General features: G+C 37.9%; 1 protein-coding gene across 1 annotated transcript in view; it reads left to right on the top strand.

Moving 5' to 3' along the window:
• The window catches only part of WDR49 (WD repeat domain 49), a 194,173-nt gene that overhangs the window by 51,233 nt on the left and 115,573 nt on the right, over positions 1-27,367 (top strand). Inside the window, exons 4-5 of the mRNA XM_023737952.1 lie at positions 12,087-12,254; positions 13,971-14,119. Of these exons, the coding sequence (XP_023593720.1) occupies positions 12,087-12,254; positions 13,971-14,119 (317 nt within the window). The remainder of the gene's footprint in view (positions 1-12,086; positions 12,255-13,970; positions 14,120-27,367) is intronic.

The following is a 27,367-nucleotide window of genomic DNA, read 5'->3' as shown; positions in this document are numbered from 1 at the left end:
CCAGATGCTACTCAACGCATGAATCAGTCCTACAAATTCCTATAACCACATCAAAATCTGGGTCTTGCCTTGCATTACCCTCCCAACCCAAAAGTAAGTTTGGATGCTTCACACCCAAATTACATTTATACATAACACAAAATTAAAACATATTTGCTAGGGCAGGCAGTAGGCCCTTGTTCTCCCTAGTGCCCACTGTAACACACAGTATAGAGTTTTAATAGATTTTCCCTTTATCACTGATTTTAAATAATTTGGTTATGATATACTTTAGTTTGCTAGATGTCTGCGTGTGTGTGTGTGTGTGTGTGTGTCTTGCTTGGAGTTCATGGAAATTCTTGGTTCTGTGGGTCTATGGTTTCCATTAAAGTTGGAAATTTTTCAGTTGTACGTTTTCAGTTCTCTGTCCCTCTCTCCCCCTCCCTTTTCTGAGGCTCTAATTATGTGTATGTTAGAAGCTTGATATTGCCCTACAGGTTATGGAGGCACTATTCTTTTTTTTTTTCTCCCCCAGTCCTTTTTTTTTTTAAATCTCTATGCCTCAGTTTAGTTAGATTCTATATCTGTGTCTTAAAGTTAATTGATCTTTTTTTCTGAGGTGTCTATCTGTTGTTATCTAGTAAAATTTTCATTTCGGTTATTGCATTTTTCACCTCTAAATGTTTCATTTGGTTATATTTACATTTCCTATTTCTTTCCTTACTATATTCATGTTTTCTTTTACACACTTGAATATAACTTCATTAGTCATAAATCTGTTTCAATGCCTCATTCCTTTGTCTCTTTCCTTTTGGGGTTTATATTGACTGATTTTGTTCTTGATTATGGGTCACAATTTCCTGGTTCTTGACATATCTAGTCATTTTTTATTAGATGGTGGACATAGTGATATTTTGCTGTTTAGTGTCTAGATGATGTTGTCTCCCTTGAACAAGTTTTGGACTTTATTTTGGAAGGCATTTATGTTGGAAGGCATTTATGTTATTTGTGGATGAGTTTGATCTCTTTGAAGACTGTTTTTAAGCTTTGCCAAGGGATGTTCAAAATAGCCATTACTCCAGAATTCAACACTGTTACTAAGACATGACCTCTATGATGTCTCCATTAAATGTCCAAGGAATCTTCAAGGACTCTTCACTCTGGCTGATCACAGACTGAATGCTCTGACAATCTGAGTGTTCCCTGTGAGAGCTCTGGGATTTTTTCCCACTTACATTATCCTAATATAAGTTCTTTGTAGGGCCTTGTGGCGTTTTATTCTTTGCCTGCATCACCAGTACCCAGCAATGACTCAAGTGGACAATATGTAGAGCTCTTTTTCTTCAGCCACCCCAAACTCCAGTCAACATCTCCTCAATTCAGAGAGGCTTTCAGACTCTGTATGAGTTACTCCTTCCTGTGCCCATAAATTGGAAATTGTCTCCAAGATCAAAGCTGGGATCATTTTAGGGCTCACTTGATTTGTTTCTTTTCTCTTAGGGTTCAGAGGTTTTCATTGCCTAATATCAAATGCTTAAAGATGTTGTTGCTAATACTTGTCTGGGTTTCTAGTTGTGTATGGAGGGAGATTAAAGTCATAATACTTTTAAATAGTGAGTATGCAATAAATATATATATTTATCATTTAGCTTCTTTTTTCTGCTGATATCTTTAATTCGCTTTAAAAATTCTCTACCTACTGTCATTGTAGGAACTTCTATGTGGCATTTATTCAGAAAATGTTTGTAAGCACCTACTGTGTAGCAGGCACAGTACTAAGCACTGGTTTGATCGAGTTAGGTCATCTAGTTAAGTCTTAAGAAACATAACTTCTAATATGCAGACTGAGGAGATTTTTAATAATTATTTTAGTGTTTATTTATTATCATGTTCACTCTGAAGAGTGCAAAACCCAGAAACCAGTCGGCAACACTTACTAAGTGTCCGTTTGCACAGATCATTGTATACTAGGAGCTCAGCATTACTGTATGGAACAATGAGAAATTTATTCACCAAAGGAGGCTGGAGTGGCAGAGTATCGTGTTGAGCTTGGTTCAGGGAATAAAATAATTGCTTATGTATCTATTTTGGTGCTAAGAAGCTGAATTATGTTTTAACATTGGGAGATGCCAAATAGTGAACTAGCTGAGTAGTGAACTACCTGAACTTATTAAAAAGAGTTAAATTATTTTCCTTTTTATTTAGAAAAATGATTTAGGTCTTAAATTAGTAATCCCCATGAATTTCCTCTATGGGATTTTATGTTGTGATTGTAGAAGAAAACCAGTTTTCAATTTGGCTTTGAAGGTCTTAGGTAGTTGGTTGAATGTTATTGAAAAATCTTTCAAAAGAAAAAAGAGATATCCAAAGAAAGCTTGCTAAGTATTTGTAGAATTACTATTTTTTTTAAAGAGAGCTTTTATGGTTAAAAAAAAAGGTGGTTGGGTAAGAAATATATAATTACAAATAATATTCAATTCAATGAAAGAATGATGAGGAAAATGTGGTAGAAGAGAAGATTACTCAAAAAAGAACATTGAAAGGTAAAGTATTACTTTTCAGTACAATTTTCTGATCTTTCAAGTTTCAGGTGTGTACCTCTGAAAGGGGCTCCTACTTCAGTCCTAGCTAATAAATGGGTGCTTTCTCCCAAATTTAACAATAGAAATTGGAAGCTTAAATACAACTTTATTTTTGAAGCTCTGTAATTTCAACATGAGGAGAAGGAAAGAAGGCTAAAATAAGGGAAAAGGGAAAAAAGAGGAGGGCAGGATATAGGCAAACATCAGATAAAGGGATTAGTAGTGACTATTGTCCCTGGTCAGCAAGACTTACTCTATCAGGAGCAAACAACAATGGCTGCTTTATTTCCATACTTTTTTAACCCTAGCAACATGAATTGATATTCTTAGAACTCCTCAAGGAATATGTTTTATGATTTTCTTCTCAGTGTGAGGAGGGAACATACAGTTGAGGAAAGAAAGAAATACACAAACAAGTATGGTAATACATTTTCAGTGAAGCTCTGGGTAAACTATCTGTAAAACTGAAATGTCAAAGGAAAAACTCAGTTTCAGACGTAAGAGTATTAGCTTACTGCTTTAAGATAAGATTCAGCCTTATTTAAAACTTTCAAGGAGAAAGTGTTTTCATTTTGTCTGAGTGGTTCTGTATCATATTTTAATGGAAAAATTATTACATTCTGAAATGCTTGTGAAGTATGTGTAGAGCTTTTGGGCAATAACAAAGAGCCATAAATATAAATGTCTTGAATCTCAGCGAATTTTCTTTCTTTGGGTTCCAAATACTTGCCTCCTCATACAGACAGTATTGTTGGAAACCTTGGAAACCATGGACTAGAAATGCAGCTCCGGAAAAAGTGAGCGATAAATTGCCAACAATAACAACTATTAATTTTTTTATTATGTTGAAAGGTATCGTCCCTTTCTTGACTATGGCTTGGAGGAGGTACAAAATAGTTTTAACTGATAACAAACTATTTTATTGCTGTGCTAATTAATGGAGAAGTTTCAGAGAATTTAGACCATAGACATCAGGTTTTGTTTTCTTAGGGAGCTGTCATAATTGATAAGGACTAAGTTTGGAAGTACAGGTCCCTGGGTAGAGCAAGCAGTTTTCACTCAGTTACTAACCTTAAGATTTGCGATATAAACCCATCTAGCAGTGCCGTGAGAAAGGCCTGGTGATCTGCTTCCATAAAGATTATAGCCAAGAAAGCCCTATGGAGCAGTTCTGCTCTGTAACGCATGGGGTTGCCATGAATTGGAATCAACTCCACGGCAACTCTTTTTGTTTGTTTTGTTTTTTGTTTGAAGTTAGAGACAGAAGTCAGATTTAGTGTTTTGCTTGTGTGTTGCTCCATTTCCCTGCACCTGAATCAGTCCTCCAGACAAAATGCCAGTGCTCCAATGAGATAGCTAGGTTATTCCTGCCAATTCTTTCATTGTGTTTGAAGCATTTGAAATCAGCCATGAGCCAGTCACCTAGGTTAGAAGAAGGAGGTCTCTTCCTGCAGCTTCTTCTACAACATGGTAAAAGGGTCAAGATTCATTTGTATCGTGAACATGGGTCAAATGGGTTGAAAAGCCATTAAATTAAACGTATTATTACTTTTAAATGTGTGTAGCAATGCTGGATTGGGGGCATTTTGATTTTTAAAAATGGGATAGAGACAATTAGTCTTTCTTAACTTTCATCTTTCTTCTTTGACACAGTCGTTGCTCAGAGTGTAGAGAGTGCCCAATGGTGATCTCAGGGGATGGGTTTCCAACTTCAAAATAAGACATACAACTGAAAATAAACTCCTTCAAACAAAAGAATAGCAAATAATATTCAAGGTAGGGTGTTTTTCTAAGTCACGTGACCCATAATGAAAAAGTCTGAAAAATGATCATAAGAATTCCTAGTCAGAAATGGCACAATATTCTATCCTGTTACCTCCTCCAGCTGTTGGTGAATGATATGGAGTGGTCATACTCTATCTTACTCTAAGTGCACTTAGTAGCATTATTTAGAATTTAGGTTTTTAGGTAGCACTTTTAGGTTTAGAATTTAGTTTTTAGGTAGCAATTTTCATTTTCAAATTACTTCTCCCACATTAATTGCTGTTACACTGGGTCATTTTGACAGCACACATGAGGACAAGGAATGATTGCAGGTCCCTTTAATGTCTCTTTCTATGACTGTGTGACAAGAGAGTAGAAGAGTTGAAAGTTAGGATCTTAATGGCCAAGTATGATCAAGGAGTCTTATTTTTCCCTTCAAATATTACCCAAAAGTAATCTAAAAAATGTCCTCTCCCAACCCTCAAACTCACTGAGAATATTAAAAACAAATCATTTAATTTACCAGTTCATCCCATTCCTAGCTTGATATTTTAAAAACTTTTCCATCATAACCTATCACTTCCTTTCTTGTGTTCAAGAAATGAGAAGAACATTTTTCTTTATCAGGTAATTTGATTTTAAGGAAATGGCTTTCTTCTCACCTTTTACTCAGGCATTCTCAGGAGCTCTGAAAGTCTGCAATTTAATCAGAAACAAGTTATATCTTGGTTTAGAAATAAAGTGTGAATTGTTGAGCTTTCAAAATGTAACACTGCAGGATGGTAAATGTCACTTGGTAACCTGCAGATTCAAATCTTAAAGCAATACTTTGAATACCGGAGCAGAATGCACTTCTTATGTCTTTCTTTATGGCCTCAAAACTAAAGATGATATTTGGATATAATGTGGGAACACATGACAAGGTAATTTTCTGGGCAGAAATACTTTATTTTGATTGTACTGTAATTATATTATGGGATTTCTATGGATTTGAAGATATAATTATAGTGTTGCGTTGTATACTTTAGATCTTCTAATATTGCTTCACTGAGTCAAATTATAATAACCCTTAGCATTTTCTGTAAACAAAGGGAATATTTCCAAAGTGGCTGCTTCCTGAATGAGAATACTTGCCGTCAGATTTTATACTGTCTTGGTACTTCTATAAAGGAGCAGTAGTAGTATAGCAGATGAGCAGGGCCTACTTTACACCTGAAATTAATTGCTCCCTAATGAGGCTTGGGGGCAGTGGTAGTTCAGTGGTAGAATTCTCGCCTCCCATGCAGGAGACCTGGTGGTGCAGTGGTCAAGAGCTTGGCGGCTAAACAACAGGATGGCAGTTTGAATCCACCAGCCGCTCCTTGGAAACCCTATGGGGCAGTTCTACTCTGTTGTATAGGGTCGCTATGAGTTGGAATAGACTTGATGTCAGCGGGTTTGGTTTTTTCTTTTTTTTGGTATATGCAGGAGACGTGGGTTTGATTCCTAGCCAACGCAACTCATGTGCAGCTACCATCCGTCAGTGGGGGCTTGCGTGTTGCTGTGATGCGGAACAGGATTCAGTGGAGCTTCCAGACTAAGACCAGGAAGAAAGGCCTGGCAATCTATTATTTCTGAAAATCAGCTAATGTTTTGTTTTATTGTGCTTGAGGTCACCATGAGTTGGGGACTGAGTTGACAGCGGTTAACAAAAACAACAACAATGAATCTCAAGGGGCTCCCCCTTACAGGAACTAATTACTTCTTGGGTCACTACCTTTTTTCGTGTTTCCTTTTTTTTTTTTAAAAGAAGGAAAGACACTTATGAGAGAAAAAGATGGAGAGAGAGAAAGGAGGACATAATATTGTTCCCAGGGGAATAAGAGGCAATAGAAAAGTGAGAGGTTAGGAAAGGGAAGACTCAAGAGGAATTAGGTACTTGGTCTGGGATTGAGGGTACAGAGACAGAAATGTAATTGGCAATAGAACCCTAGATCTGGACTTGGCATACACATAGCCGTGTGGCTTAGTGGAAAAGGATGGAATAATCAAAAAAGCAGAGCTTACAGCCAGACAGGACTTTGTTCAATCTCATCTGCACTTCTGATAAACTGCATACCCTTGGGAAAGTTGGCTTTCTAATTGTCTATTTCTTCATCAGTGAATTTGTGATAATCTATCCACTGAAGATTATTATAATGTGAGAGCACCCAGCAAAATGCCTGGCACATGGGAGAGATTTGATAAAGTATCCTAATAATTATTGTAAGAATCAATAAATTGAGGCAAGAATACACACCATCCAGGCAGAGTAGAGAAGCAGACTACTTGGATCTTTGGCAGTCCTTCTGTGTTACACAACACACGTCACAGTGAATTATTCTACGTGCCTTGTGCTTTGTGAGCCATTTCTACTTTGATCCCCTTTCTGAAAGGCTCCTTTGCATTTTAGACCTGACTTTTTATCCCTTGGAAATTGTGTCCTGGCAATATCTAGGAGAACTTCAGCATCAAAGGCCACTTAAATTCTTTTACAAGAACTTTGAAGCTAAAAAGAGGAGCCCATAGTGGCCATTGATTAACATACGAGGTGTACACTATTAGCAATAGAAATTTGAAGAATCACTTGAGAAAGTAGGTGGAGAAAAAAGGTGTAACAGTTTTCCAACCCAAAATAACCTTGTAGCCTGAGATTCACCACCTGAGTTCCTCAGAGCTATCATGGGTGGGCTTCATAAGTGCATGAGGGGAGGTACCTAAATTCCTGCCTGGTATTTTATACAAAAATTTGTGAACATGGACATCTTTATGATTGAGAGAATCCATAGCTTTCATCGGATTCCCAAAGAGGTGTTTGACCTTGTAGATGTTAAGAACCACTCTAGAGTATAAGATGATGGCAGTACTCAGCAGAGAGTGTGTTCTATTGCCTTGCTACATGAAGTGTGGTCCTAAGAGAGCATCAGCAGCGTCACCTGGGGGGTTTGTTAGAAATAAGGAATCTCAGTATCCACCCCAGGCCTACTGAATCAAAATCTGCATTTTAACAAGATTGCTAAGTGATTCATGTGCATATGAAAATTTGAGAACCTCTTTCTAGTAGTCAGAGCCCTGGTGGTGCAGTAGTTAAGAACTATGGCTGCTAACAAAAGGTCGGCATTTCGAATCTGCTAACCAAAAGGCTGGCAGTTCAAATCCCCCAGGCGCTCCTTGGAAACTGTATGAGACAGTTCTACTCTGTCCTGTAGGGTCCCTATGAGTCGGAATCTACTCCATGACAATGGGTTTGATTGCTAGTGGTCAAGGGCTCAGGCCTTGTGTTCTGAATTTGACTCTGCTCAAAACTAATGTCCTGAGTTTGAGTAAATTACTGAATGTTGCTGTGCCTTTGTTTTATCATCTGTAAAATGGGGATAATTATAATGCATACCTCATGGGGTTATAATGTGAAATAATGAGGAACTACATGTAAAGTGCTTAGAAGAATGCCTCTCACAGAGTAAGCTCTCAATTCGTGTTCATTATTCCTAGTATGATTATCACTGCTGAAGCTTGGGGTGAGAAAGAAGAAAGGGAAATTGGGAGATAATAGTGGAACCACATTTGCTTCTGCCTAGGAAAAGAGGACAAAAAACCACCAAAGTTTGCTTGGGGTACACTGATGTTCATCTAAAAAGATGGGAAGGCATTTGGATAGATGTCTTGGCAAGTTCTTTAGTTAAAGCCACAAGTGGTGTAGGCTTTCTATGAGCTCCTTTCAAGCCCTATCACAGAGAGTTAATGACAGCATTTCTTCTTTGCACAGTCTTTTTTTTTTTTTTCTGTCTTATCTATTCATGGAAAGATTTGGTCAAAACAACAGGGTTAGGCCTTTGGAATCATAAAATACTGATTCATTAAAAGGAATTAACGTGAGTCACTAAATTTTATCTGCTTCACTTCCTTACTTGCACAATGTTCACCTCCCTGATTGTCAGGAACTGATTTGAGGCTCTTAAAAAACCAAAAAACCAAACCTGTTGCCATCGAGTCGATTCCAACACATAGTGACCAGAGTAGAACTGCCCCATAAGGTTTCCAAGGAGCAGCTGGTGGATTCAAACTGCCAACCTTTTTTGTTAGCAGTATAGCTCTTAACCACTGCGCCAGCAGGGCTCCTTCAGGGTCTTAGTACTACCTAAAATGATAAATGCATCCATAATACACAAGCATAACAAAGCTCTTTTGTAATATTTGGATTTTTAATATTGCATGTTGTATAACATTATACTGAACGCAGAGTGAGGATGCTTGGGCTCAAGTGGTGAGTTTGACAACCATCAATTGCTGAATTTGGTTAAATCATTAAGCCTGCACGAGTCTCTATTTCTTCATCTGTAAGATAAAGGAGTATACTAGCCCTCTGTTAGGTCTAAATTCTGAAGTTTACCTTTTGTTCCCCACACAGGTGTTTTGTCACCACTCTCCTTCTATTGAATCCTAAGCTTTTGTCAAGACTCACCAAATACCTTCTAACCCCAGAAGCCCACAGAGGTTTCTTTCTTCTTTGAACTATCATGCTTTCTGTACCATTCAATCTATCACTTTATTCTGTGCTGTATTTTTCTCAAATTGTTTGATGTACGTGTCTTTTTTTAAGGTCCAATGCTGTGTCCATTTCTGCTCCTATTACCCTTATCACAGGACAGGGCACATAGTATATGCACAATAAATCTTTGAAGATTGAATGCCATGTTTTGAGAGAGGATACCTATAAGAGACACATTGAATAGTCTCAATCTTATTAATTTAGTTTTACATTGGTCATGTTAAGCTACATACTTCATAGTGAGATAGATATGAAATATGCTAAATCAAGCTATTCACAAAATTCCAGTATCTACTCTTAAATAAATGAATCCCAGTTGCTTTCAGAAGCAATCTAACGGGCCAGAGGAAAAGATATGTATTGAGCTCTCCTTCTGCCTCTCAGAATTTCCTTGATTTTAGTAATTATTTAGAATGATTTTTTTAAAGTAAATTAAGGTTTTTCACCAAAATAGGAAACCTACATTTTTTTTTTTTTTTTTACTGTGCTTTAGATGAAGGTTTACAGAGCAAACTAGTTTCTCGTTAAACAAATATATTGTTTTGTAACATTGGTTGCCAACCCCACAATGTGTCAACACTCTCCCCTTCTCAACCTGGGGTTCCCCACTTCCATTTGTCCAGCTTTCCTGTCCCCTCTTGCCTTCTTGTCCTTGCCCCTGGGCTGGTGTGCCCATTTAGTCTCATATACGTGGTTGAGCTATGTGTATTATTGTTTGTTTTATGGGCCTGTCTAATCTTTGGCTGAAGGGTGAACCTCAGGAGTTACTTCAGTACTGAGTTAAAAGGGTGTCCAGGGGCCATACTCTTGAGGTTTCTCCAGTCTCTGTCAGACCAATAAGTCTGGTCTTTTTTTGTGAGTTATAATTTTGTTCTACATTTTTCTCTAGCTCTGTCTGGAACCCTCTATTGTGATCCCTGTCAGAGCAGTCAGTGGTGGTAGCCGGGCACCATCTAGTTGTGCTGGACTCAGTCTGGTGGAGGCTGTGGTAGTTGTTGTCCATTAGTCCTTTGGACTAATCTTTCCCTTGTGTCTTTAGTTTTCTTCATTCTCTCTGGGTACAGATGGGATGGGACCAGTGGAATATCTTAGATGGCCGCTCACAAGCTTTTAAGACCCCAGACACTACTTACCAAAGTAGGATGTAGAACATTTTCTTTACAAACTGTATTATGCCGATCGAGCTTGATGTTCCCTGAGACTATGGTCCCCAGCGCTCAGCCCAGTAGTGTTGTCTCTCAGGCAGTTTGGATGTGTCTATGAAGCTTCTGTGACTTTGCCTTGGTCAAGTTGTACTGGTTTCCCTAATGTTGTGTACTGTCTTACCCTTCACCAAAATTACCACTTATCTGTTGTCTAGTTAGTGTTTTTCCCTCCCCACACTTCCCTCCCCTTTCTCATAAGCAACAAAGATTGTTTCTTTCTGTGTGTAAACCTTTTCTCGAGTTTTTATAATAGTGGTCTCATACCGTATTTGTCCTTTTGTGATTGACTTAATTTCACTCAGCATAATGCCCTCCAGATTCATCCATATTGTGAGATGTTTCCCAGAGTCATCATTGTTCTTTATTGTTGCACAGTATTCCATTGTGTGTATGTACCATAGTTTGTTTCTCCATTCATCTGTTGATGGGCACCTGTTTTTTACTCTGTACTGAAGGACGCTTTATTTTCATTGGGTAAATTTCCTGCTCTTTTTTAAAAAGAACTTACAAATACTTTTCTACACAGTTGCCTGTTGAAAACTGTGAAGGGTCTGAGTTTTTATACTATTTTCAAGTTAACTATTAACAAGTTAGCTTGCTATTTCCATCACAATCAGTAATACAAATACTGTGATGCTTGTTAGGAGACAGAAAAGCATCATAAAGGGACAGAGGACACGAGACTCCTGTGTCAAAGGAAAAGGAGTTTATTACTCATATCATAATAAACAGCATGAGGATCAGCACATTTGTGTCTGTTCCCCTTGCCCCCAAGTCCCACAGAGACAATGCAGATGGGCCCAAATGGAGACCTTCACACACAATGAGTTACATTACAGGAGATGAACTTTCAGTTTAGGGAACCTAAATTTTTATAGTGGGCAGAAAATGTGCCTGTCATTTACTCCAGAGAAAGACATTATTATTCTGGACAGTAAGCATGCTTGCCCTTTGCTCCAAAGGGAAAGACTATCTCTATGTTCCAAGGCTGTTTGCTATGCAAGCATTCTTGTAAAGATACTCTGGAACAAAGAGCAGTCAGTGCTTAGCTTCACAAGAAGTGCAAAAATGCTAGACTTCCATTGAAAATAGAAGAATGCCACTCTTGACTTTATGTAATAAGCAGGTCAAAACTATGTCTAAGAGCTGTTCTATTATTCTATTAAAGCAACTTTTCTTAAGCTGTACAAAGCTGCAACATCCCTCCGTGTGGGAGGCAGGACGTCAAATCGTTCAACTGTGGGGCACAAATCATTATCTGAGAAAAATGTAAAAGAGAACTTTCACTAACCATGGAGGGCAGAGTGGTTTGAAGTTAGTGAAAAGAGCAGCTATGGCAACTTACCTGACAGGAATGGAAAGATCCTCCTGACAAAAGACAGCAGGATTGTTATCCTCGCTTGGGAAGAGGGATTTTGCTCAACAACATCTGGTACTGGGCCATGGGGGAATGCAGGAGCAGTCATTTCAACCTGAGTCTCTAATAGCTTTTATGACTCTTGGCAGGGAGTTGAGTCCTGGCCATCCCACTCTCAAACATTCTAGGCCAGTCAACCGTTTTAATAAACTATGGTTCAGGCATGAGCTGGACCTTTGGTGGACAGCAGATGGCAGGAAAGCCTCTGTTTGCCTGCACCAGGCCCAAGAGGAAGAACCCAAGAATTTGGCCAATTACTCATCTTACATCTCCAAAACCCGTATGACTATTGTGATTAATAATGTTTCCTGCTTTGTGTTCCAATTAAAAAAAAATACAAGTATCCCTAGAGTGGGAGAAAAGTCTGAATGCAAAATTTCCTGTAAATTCTCACCGTAGGGTTTTTGGTGGGAGGTGGACGAAAGAGTTAGTGAGGTGTTTTCTAAGGGTTGGGTTATGTCATCATAATCTGAGTTTGATTTTTAACTTTACCTATTAAAACAGCTCTATTTTGCTAATACCGTGCAAGACATCAACTAACATTTGTTTTCCTCTTTTAAATTTTTTATCAGTTGCTTACAGCGCATCTTTAGATGCTATCATTTCCAGTACAACCAGCAATACAAATACTGTGGTGCTGGCTTGGAGAGAGAAATCAAAAAAGCATCTTAAAATGACATCCTTCAACATTGCACAGGGCATTCATGCTTTTGATTACCACTCTCAGCTCAATTTAATTGGTATGTAAAATAAATCATGATAACTATGAGGGCCTCATAAGTAGTCTGGAATGCATATTTGTATGCATGGAGCCTCTCCCCCTTGTTGCTTTATTGCTAGAGAGAGCAACATGAGCAGTTCACATTTTATTGCCTGAGAATGTCTGATAATGATGCATTATGATGTGTGGTGTATATGAATTTCTTCAGGGTAAAAATATGAGAAAGTGCCCTCTTGCTTTAATGAGTCTTTTTATTAGAATTGGTGGGGGTATAAAATAGTATAGAGAAAGAAGACAGTTTGTGCAGCATCTGCCGTCCTGCCATCTTCCTAACACCACCAAATGCTCAGCCCAAACAAATACATCATTTTTATTGCTAACACCCACACCCACACACACATTCACTCACACACGAACACATAAACAATAGAGAGCTGTAAGATGTAGAATGGTTTTCAATCACCATTCAGAATATACCCTCTAACGCTTTTTGAAAAATTTTAATGTACCTTAGCTTTAGTTTACTAGAGGGGAATTCTTTTGATGCAAAAGGGTATGTTTTAATTGAGGGAATATAAAGATTTGTTAGCATTAAGTATTTAAATAAAAAATTTAGACATTTTGAAGACTGATAAATTGGTATGTGTGATATTATTTCCAACATTATGAAAATTGAGGTGTAGATGTATTACTGAAAATTTAAAAGAATAGGCAAGGAGAACATACATGGCCTACGGAATGGGTCATATTCACCCTCATTCAATAATTATCATTCATGTACACAGTATTGATATCAGCGAGGGAGCTGGGTCCCTAAAATTGCCAACAATAATAGCTGGTGATCATGGTAAAAGATGCCTTGAATATGGACTCAGGAATATGCCAACATCAAAGTTTCAAGGAGTATCGTAGATTTATTAGAGAAAGCTGGAGGGGTTGGTGAACTGAGTTGGCAAGGACCCAGATATTAACCATTTCATTGATTGATTGATTAATTCTTTCAATCCCTGTATATTGGGCAGTACTTTGTACCTATTATAGTGCTGGAAAATAAGAGTGAATAAGCTGAGCTCCACAGTCTGCCTCCAAATAGGGAACAACAAAGAGTGCTATACTGAATTTCCACAAACTTGGAACAGCACTATACTCTCTGCTCTTGAAAGACTCTAAGAATATAACCAATTCCTGTTTCAAAATACCTTATTCTCTCAATACAGCTGGTCAAAAGTGTATTTTTGCTGCTTGCTTTCTCATAAATGGTTGATTATTTACATGGAAGGGAAAATCACTCGTTTCTTTATATTTTTAAATGAATTTGGGAACTGTAAATATTGTTTTAGTTCTTTCTTCCTCCTGGCATAACATTAACACTGTCCACATTCCTAGGCTGTACAGGTTAGAGAGGGGAAACAAAAGAATTGGGAAGGAGGATTCTGTCCCTTCCTAGTTATGCTGCTGGTCACCTTCTGAATACGGCTGTAGTCTTCCTCACCTCATGTGTACCTCACCCTCCATGCTTCCTCCATTTTAGCAGTTTCCATTGACAGACACATCCCTGTTAGCCTGGGCTACTTGGACAATGACAAAAGACTTTTCTTTCTCCAAGACAGGGTACGCGAATGTTCACCAGAAGATACAGATAGATCTACAGATAGATGATAAACTAATTTTAAAAATAAAATGTAGTTGGTTATTCATGTTATTAAAGACTTTTTTTCTTTCTAATTCTGACTAGCAACTGCTGGCATTAACAGTAAAGTTTGCCTTTGGAATCCCTATGTTGTCTCTAAGCCAGTTGGTGTCCTTTGGGGTCATTCTGCCAGTGTAATAGCCGTCCAGTTCTTTGCTGGAAGAAAACAACTTTTCAGCTTCTCCAAAGATAAAGTAAGTAACATTGTACCTTTAATTTTTTTAGTTCTGCTGCCCCAGTTCCTACTCAGATCTACAATGGGTCCTGAATTTCTCTGAGAAGTGGTGTGTATTTTAAAAATATACTATGTCTTTGGAAATATATGTTTGGAAAAGGTATTGATTAATGGATACTTAATAGTCCTCGGTAAATGAACAAAGTATTTCATTAAAACAGTTTTTTCAAACCATGTATTCTTGAATTTTATTATTATTATGATTACTGTGCTCTCTGTAAGTCACACCTTGTTAGTTTCTAAAGTTTTCACTAATTCAGTAGAAAAAAAAAGCAGAGATGGGAAGGAGGAAATGTTGATTTGGTAAGATTGAATAGGCACAGCCTGTTAGTTACTGTGGCTTTGATATTGAAAAGACTGAGTTAATTAGAAATCAAAGTTAATCTGAAGAATACCAAGAGCATTAAGATAATTTAAATGAAGTATTTTCAGTCCATTTCTATTTGATAGTATTGATACGGTGACAAGGACATGGCACTGGAACCTGATAGACCAGGTTGAATCCTGACCGCATTACTTCCTACCTATGTTCACTTAGTCACATTTCTTTTTCTTCTCTTATTTTGTTTTTTTATTTTTTGTGCTTTAGGTGAAAGTTTACAGAACAAATTAGTTTTTCATTAAACAATTAATACACAAATTGTTTTGTGACATTGGTTGTCAAATCTGCGATGTATCAACGCTCTCCCCTTCTCCACCCTGGGTTACCTGTTTCCACTGGTCCAGTTTTCCTGTCCTTCCTACCTTCTTGTCTTTGCTTGTGGGCTGGTGTGCCCATTTAGTCTCATATACATGATTGAACTACAATTCACATTCCTCATGTGTGTTATTGTTTGCCCTATAGACCTGTCTAATCTTTGCCTAAAGGGTGAACCTCGGGAGTGACTTCAGTACTGAGTTAAAAGCGTGTCCAGGGTCATACTCTTGAGATTTCTCCAGTCTCTGTCAGACTGGCAAGTCTGGTCTCCCTCGTTTTTTGAGAATTTGAATTTTGTTCTACATTTTTCTGCAGCTCTGTCCATGATCCTCTATTGTGATCCCTCTCAGAGGAGTTGAGGGTGGTAGCCAGGCACCATCTAGCTGTTCTGGGCTCTGTCTTGCGGAGGTTGTGGTAGTTGTGGTCCGTTAGTCCTTTGGACTAATCTTTTCTTTGTGTCTTTGGTTTTCTTCATTCTCCTTTGCTCCAGCTGGGATGGGACCAGTAGATGTATCTTAGATGGCCACTTGCAGGCTTTTAAGACCCCAGATGCTACTCACCACAGTCGAATGTAGAGCATTTTCTTTATAAACTATGTTATGCCAGTCGAGCTAGATGTCCCCCCGAGACAATGGTCCCCAGCCCTCAGTCCCGTAACTCAGTCCCTCAGGGAATTTCAATGTGTCTGTAAAGCTTGTATGACTTTGCGTTGGTCAAGTTGTGCTGATTTCCCCAGTATTGGGTACTTCCTTACCTCTCATCAAACTTAAACACGTATCTACTATCTAGTTAGTGTTTTTCCCTCCCCACCTCTCTCCTCCCTCGTAACCATCAAAGATTGTTTCTTTCTGTGTGTATACCTTTTCTTGAGTTTTTATAATAGTAGTCTCATACAGTATTTGTCCTTTTGTGATTGACTTAATTTCACTCAGCATAATGCCCTCCAGATTCATCCATGTTGTAAGATGTTTTGCAGATTCATCGTTGTTCTTTATCATTGTGTATTATCCCATTGTGTGAGTGTGCCATAGTTTATCTGTTCATCTGCTGATGGGCACTTAGATTGTTTCCATCTTTTTGCTGTTGTGAATAATGCTGCAATGAACATGGTTGTGCTTATGTCTGTTCATGTGATGGCTCTTATTTCTCTAGACTATATTCCTAGGAGTAGGATTGCTGGATCATATGGTATTTCTATTTCTAGCTTTTTAAGGAAGTGTCATATCGTTTTCCAAAATGGTTTTGCCATTTTACATTTACACCAGCAGTGCATAAGAGTTCCAATCTCCCTGCAACCTCTCCAACATTTGTTATTTTCTGTTTTTTTGATTAGTGCCAGTAATGTCAGGGTGAGATGGTATCTCACTGTAGTTTTGATTTGCATTTCTCTAATCGCTAATGATTGAGAGCATTTGCTCATGTGTCGGTTAGCCGTCTGAATGTTTTCTTTGGTGAAGTGTCTGTTCATATCCTTTACCCATTTTTTAACTGGATTATTTGTCTTTTTGTGGTAGAGGTGTTGGGTTTTCCTATAGATTTTAGAGATTAGAACTTTGTCGGATATGTCATAGCCAAAATTTTTTCTCCAGATTATAGGTTCTCTTTTTACTCTTCTAGTGAAGTCTTTTAATGAATATAAGTGTTTAGTTTTCAGAAGATCCCAGTTATCTAACTTATCTTCTGGTGTTTGTGTATTGTTAGTTATGGTTGTATCCTATTTATGCCATATATTACGGCCCCTAGCTTTGACCCTATTTTTCCTTCCATAATCTTTGTAGTTTTGGTTTTGTATTTAGGTCTTTGATCCATTTTGAATTAGTTTTTGTGTATGGTGTGAGGTATGGGTCCTGTTTCATTTTTTACAGATGGACATCCAGTTTTGCGAGCACCATTTGTTAAAATGACTGTCTTTTCCCCATTTAATGGACTTTGGGCATTTGTCAAAGATCAGGTGGCCGTAGGTAGATGGATTTACTTCTGGGTTCTTGATTTTGTTCCATTGGTCAATATGTCTGTCGTTGTACCAGTACCAGACTGTTTTGATTACCATAGCTGTATAGTAGTTTCTGAGGTCTGGTAATGCAAGGCCTCCTACTTTGTTCATTTTCAATAATACTTTACTTATCTGAGGCCTCTTTCCTTTCCGTATTAAGTTAATGATTAGTTTTTAGTTTTTCCATTTTGTTAAAGAATGTGTTGGTATTTACATTGTGATTGCATTGTATTTATAGATTGCTTTGGGTAGAATGGACATTTTCACAATGTTTAGTTTACCTATCCATGAGCATGGTCTGTTTTTCCATTTATGTAGGTCTCTTTTGGTTTCTTGAAGTAGTTTTTTATAGTTTCCTTTGTATAGGTCTTTTAGATTTATTCCTCTGTATTTTATTTTTTTAGGGGCTATTATAAATGGTATTGCTTTCCTGATTTCCTTTTCACAGTTCTCTCTCTCTTTAAGTATATATAACTTTGCTGCATTTTTTGTTTATTTATTTTTATTGTGCTTTAGATGAAGATTTACAGAGCAAATTAATTTCTTGTAGTTCTCATTATTGGTGTATAGGAATCCAACTGATTTTTGTATGTTTATCTTGTATCCTGCTACTCTACTGAATCTTTCTATTATTTCCAGTATTTTTCTTTTGGAGTCTTTAGGGTTCTCTATGTATAGTATTATATCATCCACAAGTAGGGATAGTTTTACTACTTCCTTACCAATTTAGGTGCTCTTTATTTCTTTTTCTTGCCTCATTACTCTGGCTAGGACTTCCAGCACGATGTTAAATAGGAGTGGTAATAAAGGTCATTCTTGTCTTGTTCCCATTCTCAGGGGGAATGTTTTCAGTCTTTCTCCGTTGAAAATGATATTGGCTGTTGGTTTTATATAGACACCCTCTATTATGTTGAGGAATTTCCCTCCTATTCCTATTTTATCAGAAATGGGATTTGGACTTTATCAAATGCCTTTTCTGGGTTGATTGAGATGATCATGTGATTCTGTTTTACTTACGTGGTGGATTACATTGCTTGATTTTCTAATGATGAACCATCCTTGCATGCCTGGTATGAATCCCACTTGGTCAGGGTATATTTTTTTTTATATGATGCTGAATTCTCTTGGCTAGAATTTTGTTGAGAATTTTTGCATCCATATTCATGAAAGATATTGGTCTGTAATTTTCTTTTTTTGTGGTGTCTTTGCCTAGTTTTGGTGTCAGGGTTATGTTGGCTTCATAGAATGAATTTGGAAGTTGTCATGGATTGAATTGTGTCCCCCATAAATACGTGTTTCAATTTGGCTAGGCCATGATTCCAAGTATTGTGTGATTGTCCACCATTTTGTCATCTGATGTGATTTCTCTATGTGTTATAAATCCTGTCTCTCTGATGTTGATGAGATGGGATTATCGGCAGTTATGTTAATGAGGCAGGACTCAATCTACAAGCTTGGACTGTGTCTTGAGCCAGTCTCTTTTGAGATATTAAAAGAAAGAAGTGAGCAGAGACTCATGAAGAAGCACTGGGAACATAGCACATTCTTTGGACTCAGGGATCCCTGCACTGAGAAGCTCTTAGTCCAGGGGAAGAAAGATGACAGGACCTTTTTCCAGGGATGACAGAGAGAGAAAGCCTTCCCCTAGAGCTAACACCCTGAATTTGGACTTCCAGCATACTAGACTGTGAAGAGAATAAAATTCTGTTTGTTGAAGCCATCGACTTGTGGTATTTCTGTTACAGAAGCACTAGATAACTAAGACAGAATTATCCCTTCCTTTTCTATGTTCTGAAGTAGTTTGAGTAGTACTGGTGTGAGCTCTCCTCTGAATGTTTGGTAGAATTCTCCAGTGAAGCCATCTGGGCCAGGCCTTTTTTTGTTGGGAGTTTTTTTTTTAATTACGTTTTCAATCTTTTCTCTTGTTATGTGTCTGTTCAGATTTTCTGCCTCTGTTTGTGTTGGTTTAGGTTAGTACTGTGTGTTTCTAGAAATTTATCCATTTCCTCTAGGTTTTCAAATTTGTTGGAGTATAGTTTTTCATAGTACTCTGTTATGATCCTTTTTATTTCAGTTGGATCTGTTGTAATGTCCCTCATTTCATTTCTTATTTGGGTTATTTACTTCTTCTGTTTTTCTTTTGTCAATTTGGCCAATGGTTTTTGATTTTGTTGATCCTTTCAAAGAAGCAACTTTTGGTTTTGTTCTTTCTATCGGTTTTCTATTCTCTATTTCATTTATTTCTGCTCTGATTTTTATTATTTCCTTTCCTCTGGTGGCTGTGGGCTTCTTTTGCTGTTCTCTTTCTATTTGTTTGAGTTGTAAGGCTAATGTTTTGATTTTGTCCCTTTCTTCTTTTCTGATGTGTGCATCTATTGCTATAAACTGACCTCTGAGCACTGCCTTTGCTGTGTCCCAAAGGTTTTGGTATGATGTGTTTTCATTCTCATTTGATTCTAGAAATTTTTCGATTCCATCTATTACCCAGTAGTTTTTAAGCAAGGTGTTATTCAGTTTCCATGTAATTGATTTTTTTCCATTTGCTCTTCCTGTTATCAGTTTCTGCTTTTATGGTATTGTGATCAAAGAAAATGCTTTGTATTATCTCAGTGTTTTGGATTTTGTTGAGGGTTGCTTTGTGGCCTAAGATGTGGTCTATTCTGGAGAATGTTCCATGTGCATTGGAAAAGAATGTGTACTTTGCTGCTGTTGGATGGAATGTTAGATATATGTCTATGAGGTCAAGATGGTTGATTGAGGCCTTTAGATCTTCTGTATCTTTACTGAGTTTCTTTCTAGATGTTCTGTCCTTTACTGAGAGTGGTGTGTTGAAGTGTCCTAGTATTATTGTGGAACTGTAAATTTCTCTTTTCAGTGCTGTTAGAGTTTTTAAATGTATTTTGGAGACCTGTTGTTGTATGCTTAGATATTTATTATGTTTACATCATCCTGATGGATTGTCCCTTTAATCATTATATAATGTCCTTCTTTGTCTTTGTGGTGGATTTTTCCTTAAGGTCTGTTTTATCTGGGATTAGTGTTGCCACTCCTGCTCTTTTTTGATTGCAGTTTGCTTGATACTTTTTTTCCATCTTTTGATTTTTAATATATTTCTGTCTTTGTGTCTCAGAAGTGTCTTTTGTAGACAGCATATTGATGGGTCATTTTCTTTTTAATCCATTCTATCACTCTTTGTCTCTTAATGGGTATGTTTAAGCCATTTAAATTCAGTGTGATTATTGATGGGTGTGAGTTTATTGCTGTCATTTTGTAGTCCTTTTTTTGTGTTGCTGAGGTTTTCTTTGTTCCTCTTACTCTCCTGTGCAGTTTCTTTTATTTGTGGAATTTCTTTTTGTTTCTTTCATTAATGTAGATTTTGTTTACTGAGATTTTATGTTTTTCTTTTTTATTTTGATGAGTGGATTTGTTAACTTTCTTTGTGGTTACCTTGAAATTTTCCCTTATCTTCCTAAGTTTGAACCAGTCTGTTATTCCTTGATATAGCTGTGACTTTCTCTCCATTTGAATGTTCTATACCTACACCATGTGTTCCTCCTTTTGTGTTCTGATGTTGTAGTCATTTACAGATTGTTGTCTCTAGTTCCCTGTTTTAAGTCTTTTAGTTTTGTTTTATCCTTGAGAGTTTATTACCTAGGTTGGTATCCGGCTGATACTGGCCTGTGTACTAGATTCAGGTTGTTGTCTGATGTTGTTGGTTCTCTAAGTGAAAGACTACCTTTAATAATTCTTGTAAGTTTGGTCTGGTTTTTACAAATTCCCTTAATTTCTGTTTATCTGGAAATGTCCTAATTTCGTCATCATATCTGAGTGACAGTTTTGCAGGATATATTGTTCTTTCTGGCAAGTTTTTTCTTTCAGGGTTTTATATATGTCATCCCATTGCCTTCTTGTTTGCATGGCTTCTGCTGAGTAATCAGAGCTTAGTCTTATTGTTTCCTCTTTGTATGTGACTTTTCGTCTTTCTTGAGCTGCTCTCAGGATTCTTTCTTTGTCTTTGGTTTTGGTGAATGTGATTATGATATGTCTTGATGACTTTCTTTTGGGGTCTATCTTATATGGGGTTTGTTAAGCTTCATGGATGGTCAGCTTTTCATCCTTCATGATATTAAGGAAGTTTTCTGTCAGCAAATCTTCGATGATCCTCTCTCTGTTTTCCATTTTATCCACCTGTTCTGGAACCCCAATCACATGCAAATTTTTGCTCTTAATTGTATGCCACATTGTTCTTAGGTTTTATTCATTCTTTTCCCTAATTTTTCCTCAAAGTGGCATCCGCGGATTTGTGTTCGATTTTGCTGAGTCTGTCTTCCAGTGTTTCAAATTTGCTCCTAAAACCTTCTATTGCATTGTCTATTTCTGAAATTTTGTTATTTGTTTTTGGTATTTCTAATTACTGTTTTTGTATGATTTCTAATTGTTTATCTATTTTGACATTTTGTTCTTGTATTATTTTCCTGAATTATTCTATTGCTTTGTTTGTTTTTTCCTTGATTTTGGCTATGTTTTGTTTGGGTTTCTCTGTAATTTTGTCTGTGTTTTCCTTGACATCTTTTCTAATTTCTTGGAGACTCTGAATATCAAACTTTTAAATTCCTTATCAGTTAGTTCCAGTGACTTTTCTTCTGCCAGAAGGTCATCTGCTGCTTTATTTCCATCACTCATTGGAGCCATTTGCCCTGTTTTTTTAAATATGTTTTGATATTGTCTGCTATCTCCAAAACATTCAGGTGTTATTTTCTTTATTTATTGATTGTAGGTTTGTTTGTTTCATCCTACTTTTTTGTTGTTTGTGGGGTGAATGAGGCCGGAGCTAGGGGTTGGAGCAGGGCCCTCCACAGGCAGGCCATTTCCCCTTGGGGCCATGGAGGGCAGTGAGGTGGGGCCTGAGCTGGTGGGGAGGGGTTTGGTGGTCTGGGCTGATTGCCCTCAGGGCCATAGGGCAAGGCGAGTTAGCGGCTGAGCCAGCAGGGAGGGATCTGGGAGTCCAGGCTGGTTGCCTTCGGGGCCATGGGGTGTGATGACACAGGGGAAGAATCGGCCAGGAGCAGCCTGGGGGTCTGTCTGGCAGGGCTGAGGAGAGAGGCAGGAGTGGGGGCAAAGGCAGCGGCAGAGTGAGCTAGATAGAAGAGGGCAATAGGGTGTGTTAGTACTGTGGTTTCTGGTGTCAGGACTGCTGGGATGGGGCAGTTCTTGCCACTATTCACCAGAGGCGTAGGGCTTGTAGGACCGTGCTCCTGTGGTGACCAGGTGAAAGAGTCTGGGCTCCTCCTTGAGATGCAGTCAGCAAATACGATCTTACTTAGCCCTGGGTTTGTCTGTGCCATACCTCTATTTCCTATTGGGAATTCCATGGAGGTGCCTTTCTTCCTTCGAGGTTGTTGGCTTTATTCCAACATGGCCATGCTGAGTCTTGCCATTTGGCCAGGAACCTCCACTTCATATCTCTACTCCCTTGCCATGTTCTATCAGTTTTTTCTTCTCAGTGGCTTCCTATTAAATACTTTATCCCTTCATTTAAGGTTCAGGGTTTCAGAATTGACATGTCCATCTGTTTTATCTGTTTCTTCAGGTCTCTGTTGCAGCAGAATGGCTTAGTGCATCTGACTAGTCTACCATTTTGGCTCTGCCCTGGACACATTTATTAATCTCTAAGAATTTTTTCTTACTCCTCTGTAAAATGGCATGTGTTCCATTTTTACAGAGAAACAAGACTGTTTGAGGACTGTTGTGAGGGTTGATCAGATGATACCTAAATAGCATCTTGCATAATGCCTGGCTTCAACTACTTGGCCTCACTCTACCCCTAAATCCTGATTATTTTACTATATTACCTATCATGTAAACCTCCTCTCTTTCCCTTAAACTTCACCAATCAACTGCCAATTCCTGTTAATTCTACCATCAAATTATCCTTATCAGACCCACCCCTACATTTCAGCTGCCACCACCTAATTTAAAATTTCATTGTCTTTTGCCCAAAATACTGAAAAGTTCTGTTATGGACTGAATTGTGTCCCCAAAAAATATGTGTCAGCTTGGTTAGGCCATGACTCCCAGTATTGTGTGATTGTCTTCCATTTTGTGATCTGATGTAATTTTCTTATGTGCTGTAAATCCTAATCCGTATGATGTTAATGAGGCAGGATTAGAGGCATTTATGTTAATGAGGCAGTACACAATCTATAGGGTTAGGCTGTATCTTGAGTCAATCTCTTTTGAGATATAAAAGAGAGAATTGAGTAGAGAGGAGAGGGACCTCCTACCACCAAGAGTGAAGAGCTGGGAGTGTAGCATGTCCTTCGGACCTGGGATCCCTGCACTGAGAAACTCCTAGGCCCAGGAGAAGATTGATGACAAAGACTTTCCCCCAGAGCTGACAGACAGAGAGAGCCTTCACCTGGAGCTCGCATCCTGAATTCAGACTTCTAGTCTCCTAGACTGTGAGAGAATAAATTTCTGTTTGTTAAAGCCATGTACTTGTGGTATTTCTGTTAGAGCAGCACTAGATAACTAAGACAAATTCCCTAACATGTCTTCCTTCTTTCAGGCTGGCACAACTCCAGTATGCCCTCCATTCTGATAATAAAGTTGTTTGTTAGAAGAATTCTTCAATAACCCATCTTTGCCCTTGGCCTAAAATACCAGCTGTAAAATGATGTCTACCAGTCCCACTTTACTTCCTGCTTTTCTCCCCCTTACATTTAATGCTCCAGCCATACAGAATGATTGACTGTATGCTGCCTCATGGCTTTACAGTATATTCTTTTTGTTTGCCTTCAATTCCATATCCTCCATGATCAATTGACAAATGCCTGTTTATCCACCACATCTCGGTTTTTTTTGAGTTTTTTGTGCAGATCTAGGTATTTCTTTCCCTGCACACTTGTAGCAACTTGAGTGTCACTCTTTAGAGCATGTATCATTTTCTATTATAATTATTGCTTTATCTTTTCAGCTTGTATTATTGGTATTATCCCAATACTTGGTACCTTGTAGCATTTGTTCAATGATTATTTGTTGATAGCTTGAAGTGAATACACATTACTGTAAATTTTTAGTGGATCATTGTAGTTCAGAGAAAGATAGTTTTACAAATGTATAAAGTACCAAAGAAACTCAGAGTGAAACCTTTTATGATACCATAGTCAGATTTAATTTTTCCATTTTTTAAATATCTTTCAGCACTTTATTCCAACTTCTATTATTGAATTTATCACATTCTGACTTGGATACTAGAAGGTTGTACATTGTATCCTTTACTAGATTTTGAGTGCTTGAAAGCAAATCTTATTCGCTGTATTCATTTTTATGTGTCCCAGCACCTAGCACATTTTAATGTACATTAAACACATACTGAATATAATATATGAAATAGTATAACTATCCAGTAAATGACAGGATTCATGAGACTAGAGACTATGTCTTTCTTGGATCATGCCATACCCATAAAAAAAACAAATCCATTGCCATCAAGTTGATTCCTATTCAGGATGACCCCATGTGTTACAGAGTAGAACTGCTCCATGGGGTGTTTTTTTTATTTTGTTTAATTGTACTTTAGATGAAGGTTTACAGAAGAAATAGTTTCTCATTAAACAGATAGTACACATATTGTTTTATGACAATGGTTAACAACCCCACGACATGTCAACATTGTCCCTTCTCAAACTTGGGTTCCCTATTACCAGCTTTCCTGTCAGCTCCTACCTTCTAGCCCTTGTTCCTGGGCTATTGTGCCTCATTAATCTCATTTTGTTTTATGGGGCTAATTTTTGGCTGAATGGTGAACCTCGGGAGTGACTTCATTACTGAGCTAAAAGTGTGTCTGGGGGCCATACTCTCGGGGTTTCTCCAGTCTTTGTCAGGCCAGTAAGTCTGGTCTTTATTGTGAGTTAGAATTTTGTTCTACATTTTTCTCCAGCTCTGTCCAAGACCCTCTGTTGTGATCCCAGTCAGAGCAGTCAGTGGTAATAGCTGGGCACCATCTAGTTGTACTGGACTCAGTCTGGTGGAGGCCAAGGTAGTTGTGGTCCATTAGTCCTTTGGACTAATCTTTCCCTTGTATCTTGTTTTCTTTATTCTCCCTTCCTCACGAAGGAGTGAGACCAGCGGAGTATCTTAGATGGCTGCTTACAGGCTTTTAAGGCCCCAGATGCTACTCACCAAGGTAGAATGTAGAGCATTTTCTTTATAAACTGTGTTATGCCAATTGAGCTAGATGTTCCCAGAGACCATGGTCCTCACAGCCCTCCGCCCACCAATTCAATCCCTCAGGGAGATTGGATGTGTCTATGGAGCTTCCATGACCTTTCCTTGTACAAGTTGTGCTGGCTTCCCCAGTATTGTGTGCTGTCTTACCCTTCACCAAAGTTACCACAGATCTATTGTCCATTTAGTATTCACCCCCCACACCTCGCATTCCACTTAACCAACAAACATTGTTTCTTTTTGTGTGTGAACTTTTTCATGAGTTTTACAGTAGAGGTCTCATACAATATTTGTCCTTTTGTGACTGACTTATAAGGCTCAGCATAATGTCCTCCAGTTTCATGCATGTTATGAGATGCTTCACAGATTCATCATTGTTCTTTATCATTGCATAATACTTCATTGTGTGTATGTGCCATACTTTGCTTATCCATTCATCTGTTGATGGGCATCTAGGTTGTTTCCATCTTTTTGCTTTTGTGAACAATGCTGCAATGAACATGGGTGTGTATATGTCTATTTGTGTGACGGCTCTTATTTCTCTAGGATATATTCCTAGAAGTGGGATTGCTGGATCCTGTGATATTTCTATTTCTAGCTTTCTAAGGAAGCACCATATCATTTTCCAAAATGGTTGTATCATTTTGCATTCCACCAGCAGTGCATAAGAGTTCTCATCTCCCTGCAGCCTCTCCACCATTTGTTATTTCCAGTTTTTTTGATTCATGTCAGTAATGCCAGGGTGAGATGGTATCTCATTGTGGTTTTGGGTTGCATTTCTCTAATGGCCAGTGATCTCGAGTATTTCCCCATGTGTCTGCTGGCTGCTTGAATGTCTTTTTTGGTGAAGTGTCTGTTCATTTCCTTTTCCCATTTTTAAATTGGATTGTTTGTCTTTTTGTTGTAGAGATGTTGGATTTTCTTACAGATTTTAGAGATCAGCCCTTGTCTGACTTGTACTGTCCAAAATTTTTTTCCCAGTCTGTAGGTTCTCTTTTTACTCTTTTGGTGAAGTCTTTTGATGAGCGTATGTATTTAATTTTTAGAAGATCCCAGTTGACTAGCTTATCTTCTGGAGTTTGTGTGTTGTTGGTTATGGTTTGTTTCCTGTTAATGCCAAGTATTAGGACCTCTAGCGTTGATCCTATTTTTACTTCTATGAACTTTATAGTTTCTGGCTTCATATTTAGGTGTTTGATCCATTTTTAATTAGTTTTTGTATATGATGTGAGGTATTGGTCCTGTTTCATTTTTTTTGCAGATGGACATCCAGTTTTGCCAGCACCATTTGTTAAAAAGACTGTCTTTTCCCAAAGGGACAGCTTCTGTCCAGAGGTGAGATGGGAAGGTAGAGAGGGTTAGGAGCTGGTTGATTGGACATGGGGAATCAGTGGTGGAAAGGAGAAGTGTGCTGTCGCAGAATGGGGTGAGCAATTAGGGTCACATGACAATGTATGTACAAAATTTTGTACGGGAGACTAACTTGAAATGTGAACTTCATTTAGACTACAACAATTAAAAAAAAGCAAAGCAAAACAAAACAAAAGACTGTCTTTTCTCCATTTGATGGACTTTGGGCCCTTGCCAAAGATCAGGTGACCATAGATGGATTGATTTACATCTGGGTTCTCAATTCGGTTCCATTGGTCAGTGTATCTGCCGTTGTACCAGTACCAGGCTCTTTTGACTACCATAGCTGTATAGCAGTTTCTGAGGTCAGGTAGTGGGAGTCCTCCTACTTTATTGTTCTTCAATAGTGCTTTACTTATCTGGAGCTTCTTCTGTTTCCATATAAAGCTAATGACTAGTTTTTCCATCTCTTTAGAGAATGTTGTTGGTATTTGGATAGGGATTGCATTGTATTTGTAAATTTCTTTGGGTAGAATTGTCATTTTCACTATGTTGAGTCTACCTATTCATAGGTATGTTTTTCCATTTAAGTAGATCCCTTTGGGTTTCTTGCAGTACTGTTTTGTAGTTTTCTTTGTATCGTTCTTTTACATCCCTGGTTAGATTTATTCTTAAGTATTTTATTTTTTTAGGAGCTATTATAAATGTTATTGTTTTCCTGATTTCCTTTTCATCGTTCTCTTTATTGGTCTATAGGAATCCAACTGATTTTTGTATGTTTATCTTGTATCCTACTACTCTGCTGAATCTTTCTATTAGTTCTGGTAGTTTGCTTGTGAAGTGTTTAGGGTTCTCTATGTATAGTATCATATCATCTGCAAACAGGGACAGTTTAACTTCTTCATTACCAATTTGGATGTCCTTTATTTCTTTTTCTT

This window comes from Trichechus manatus, unplaced genomic scaffold, assembly GCF_000243295.1.
Source record: "Trichechus manatus latirostris isolate Lorelei unplaced genomic scaffold, TriManLat1.0 scaffold00110, whole genome shotgun sequence".
Lineage (NCBI taxonomy): Eukaryota > Metazoa > Chordata > Mammalia > Sirenia > Trichechidae > Trichechus > Trichechus manatus.
Note: the sequence above shows the minus strand (reverse complement) of the source record. Positions and strands in the feature narration are given on the sequence as shown.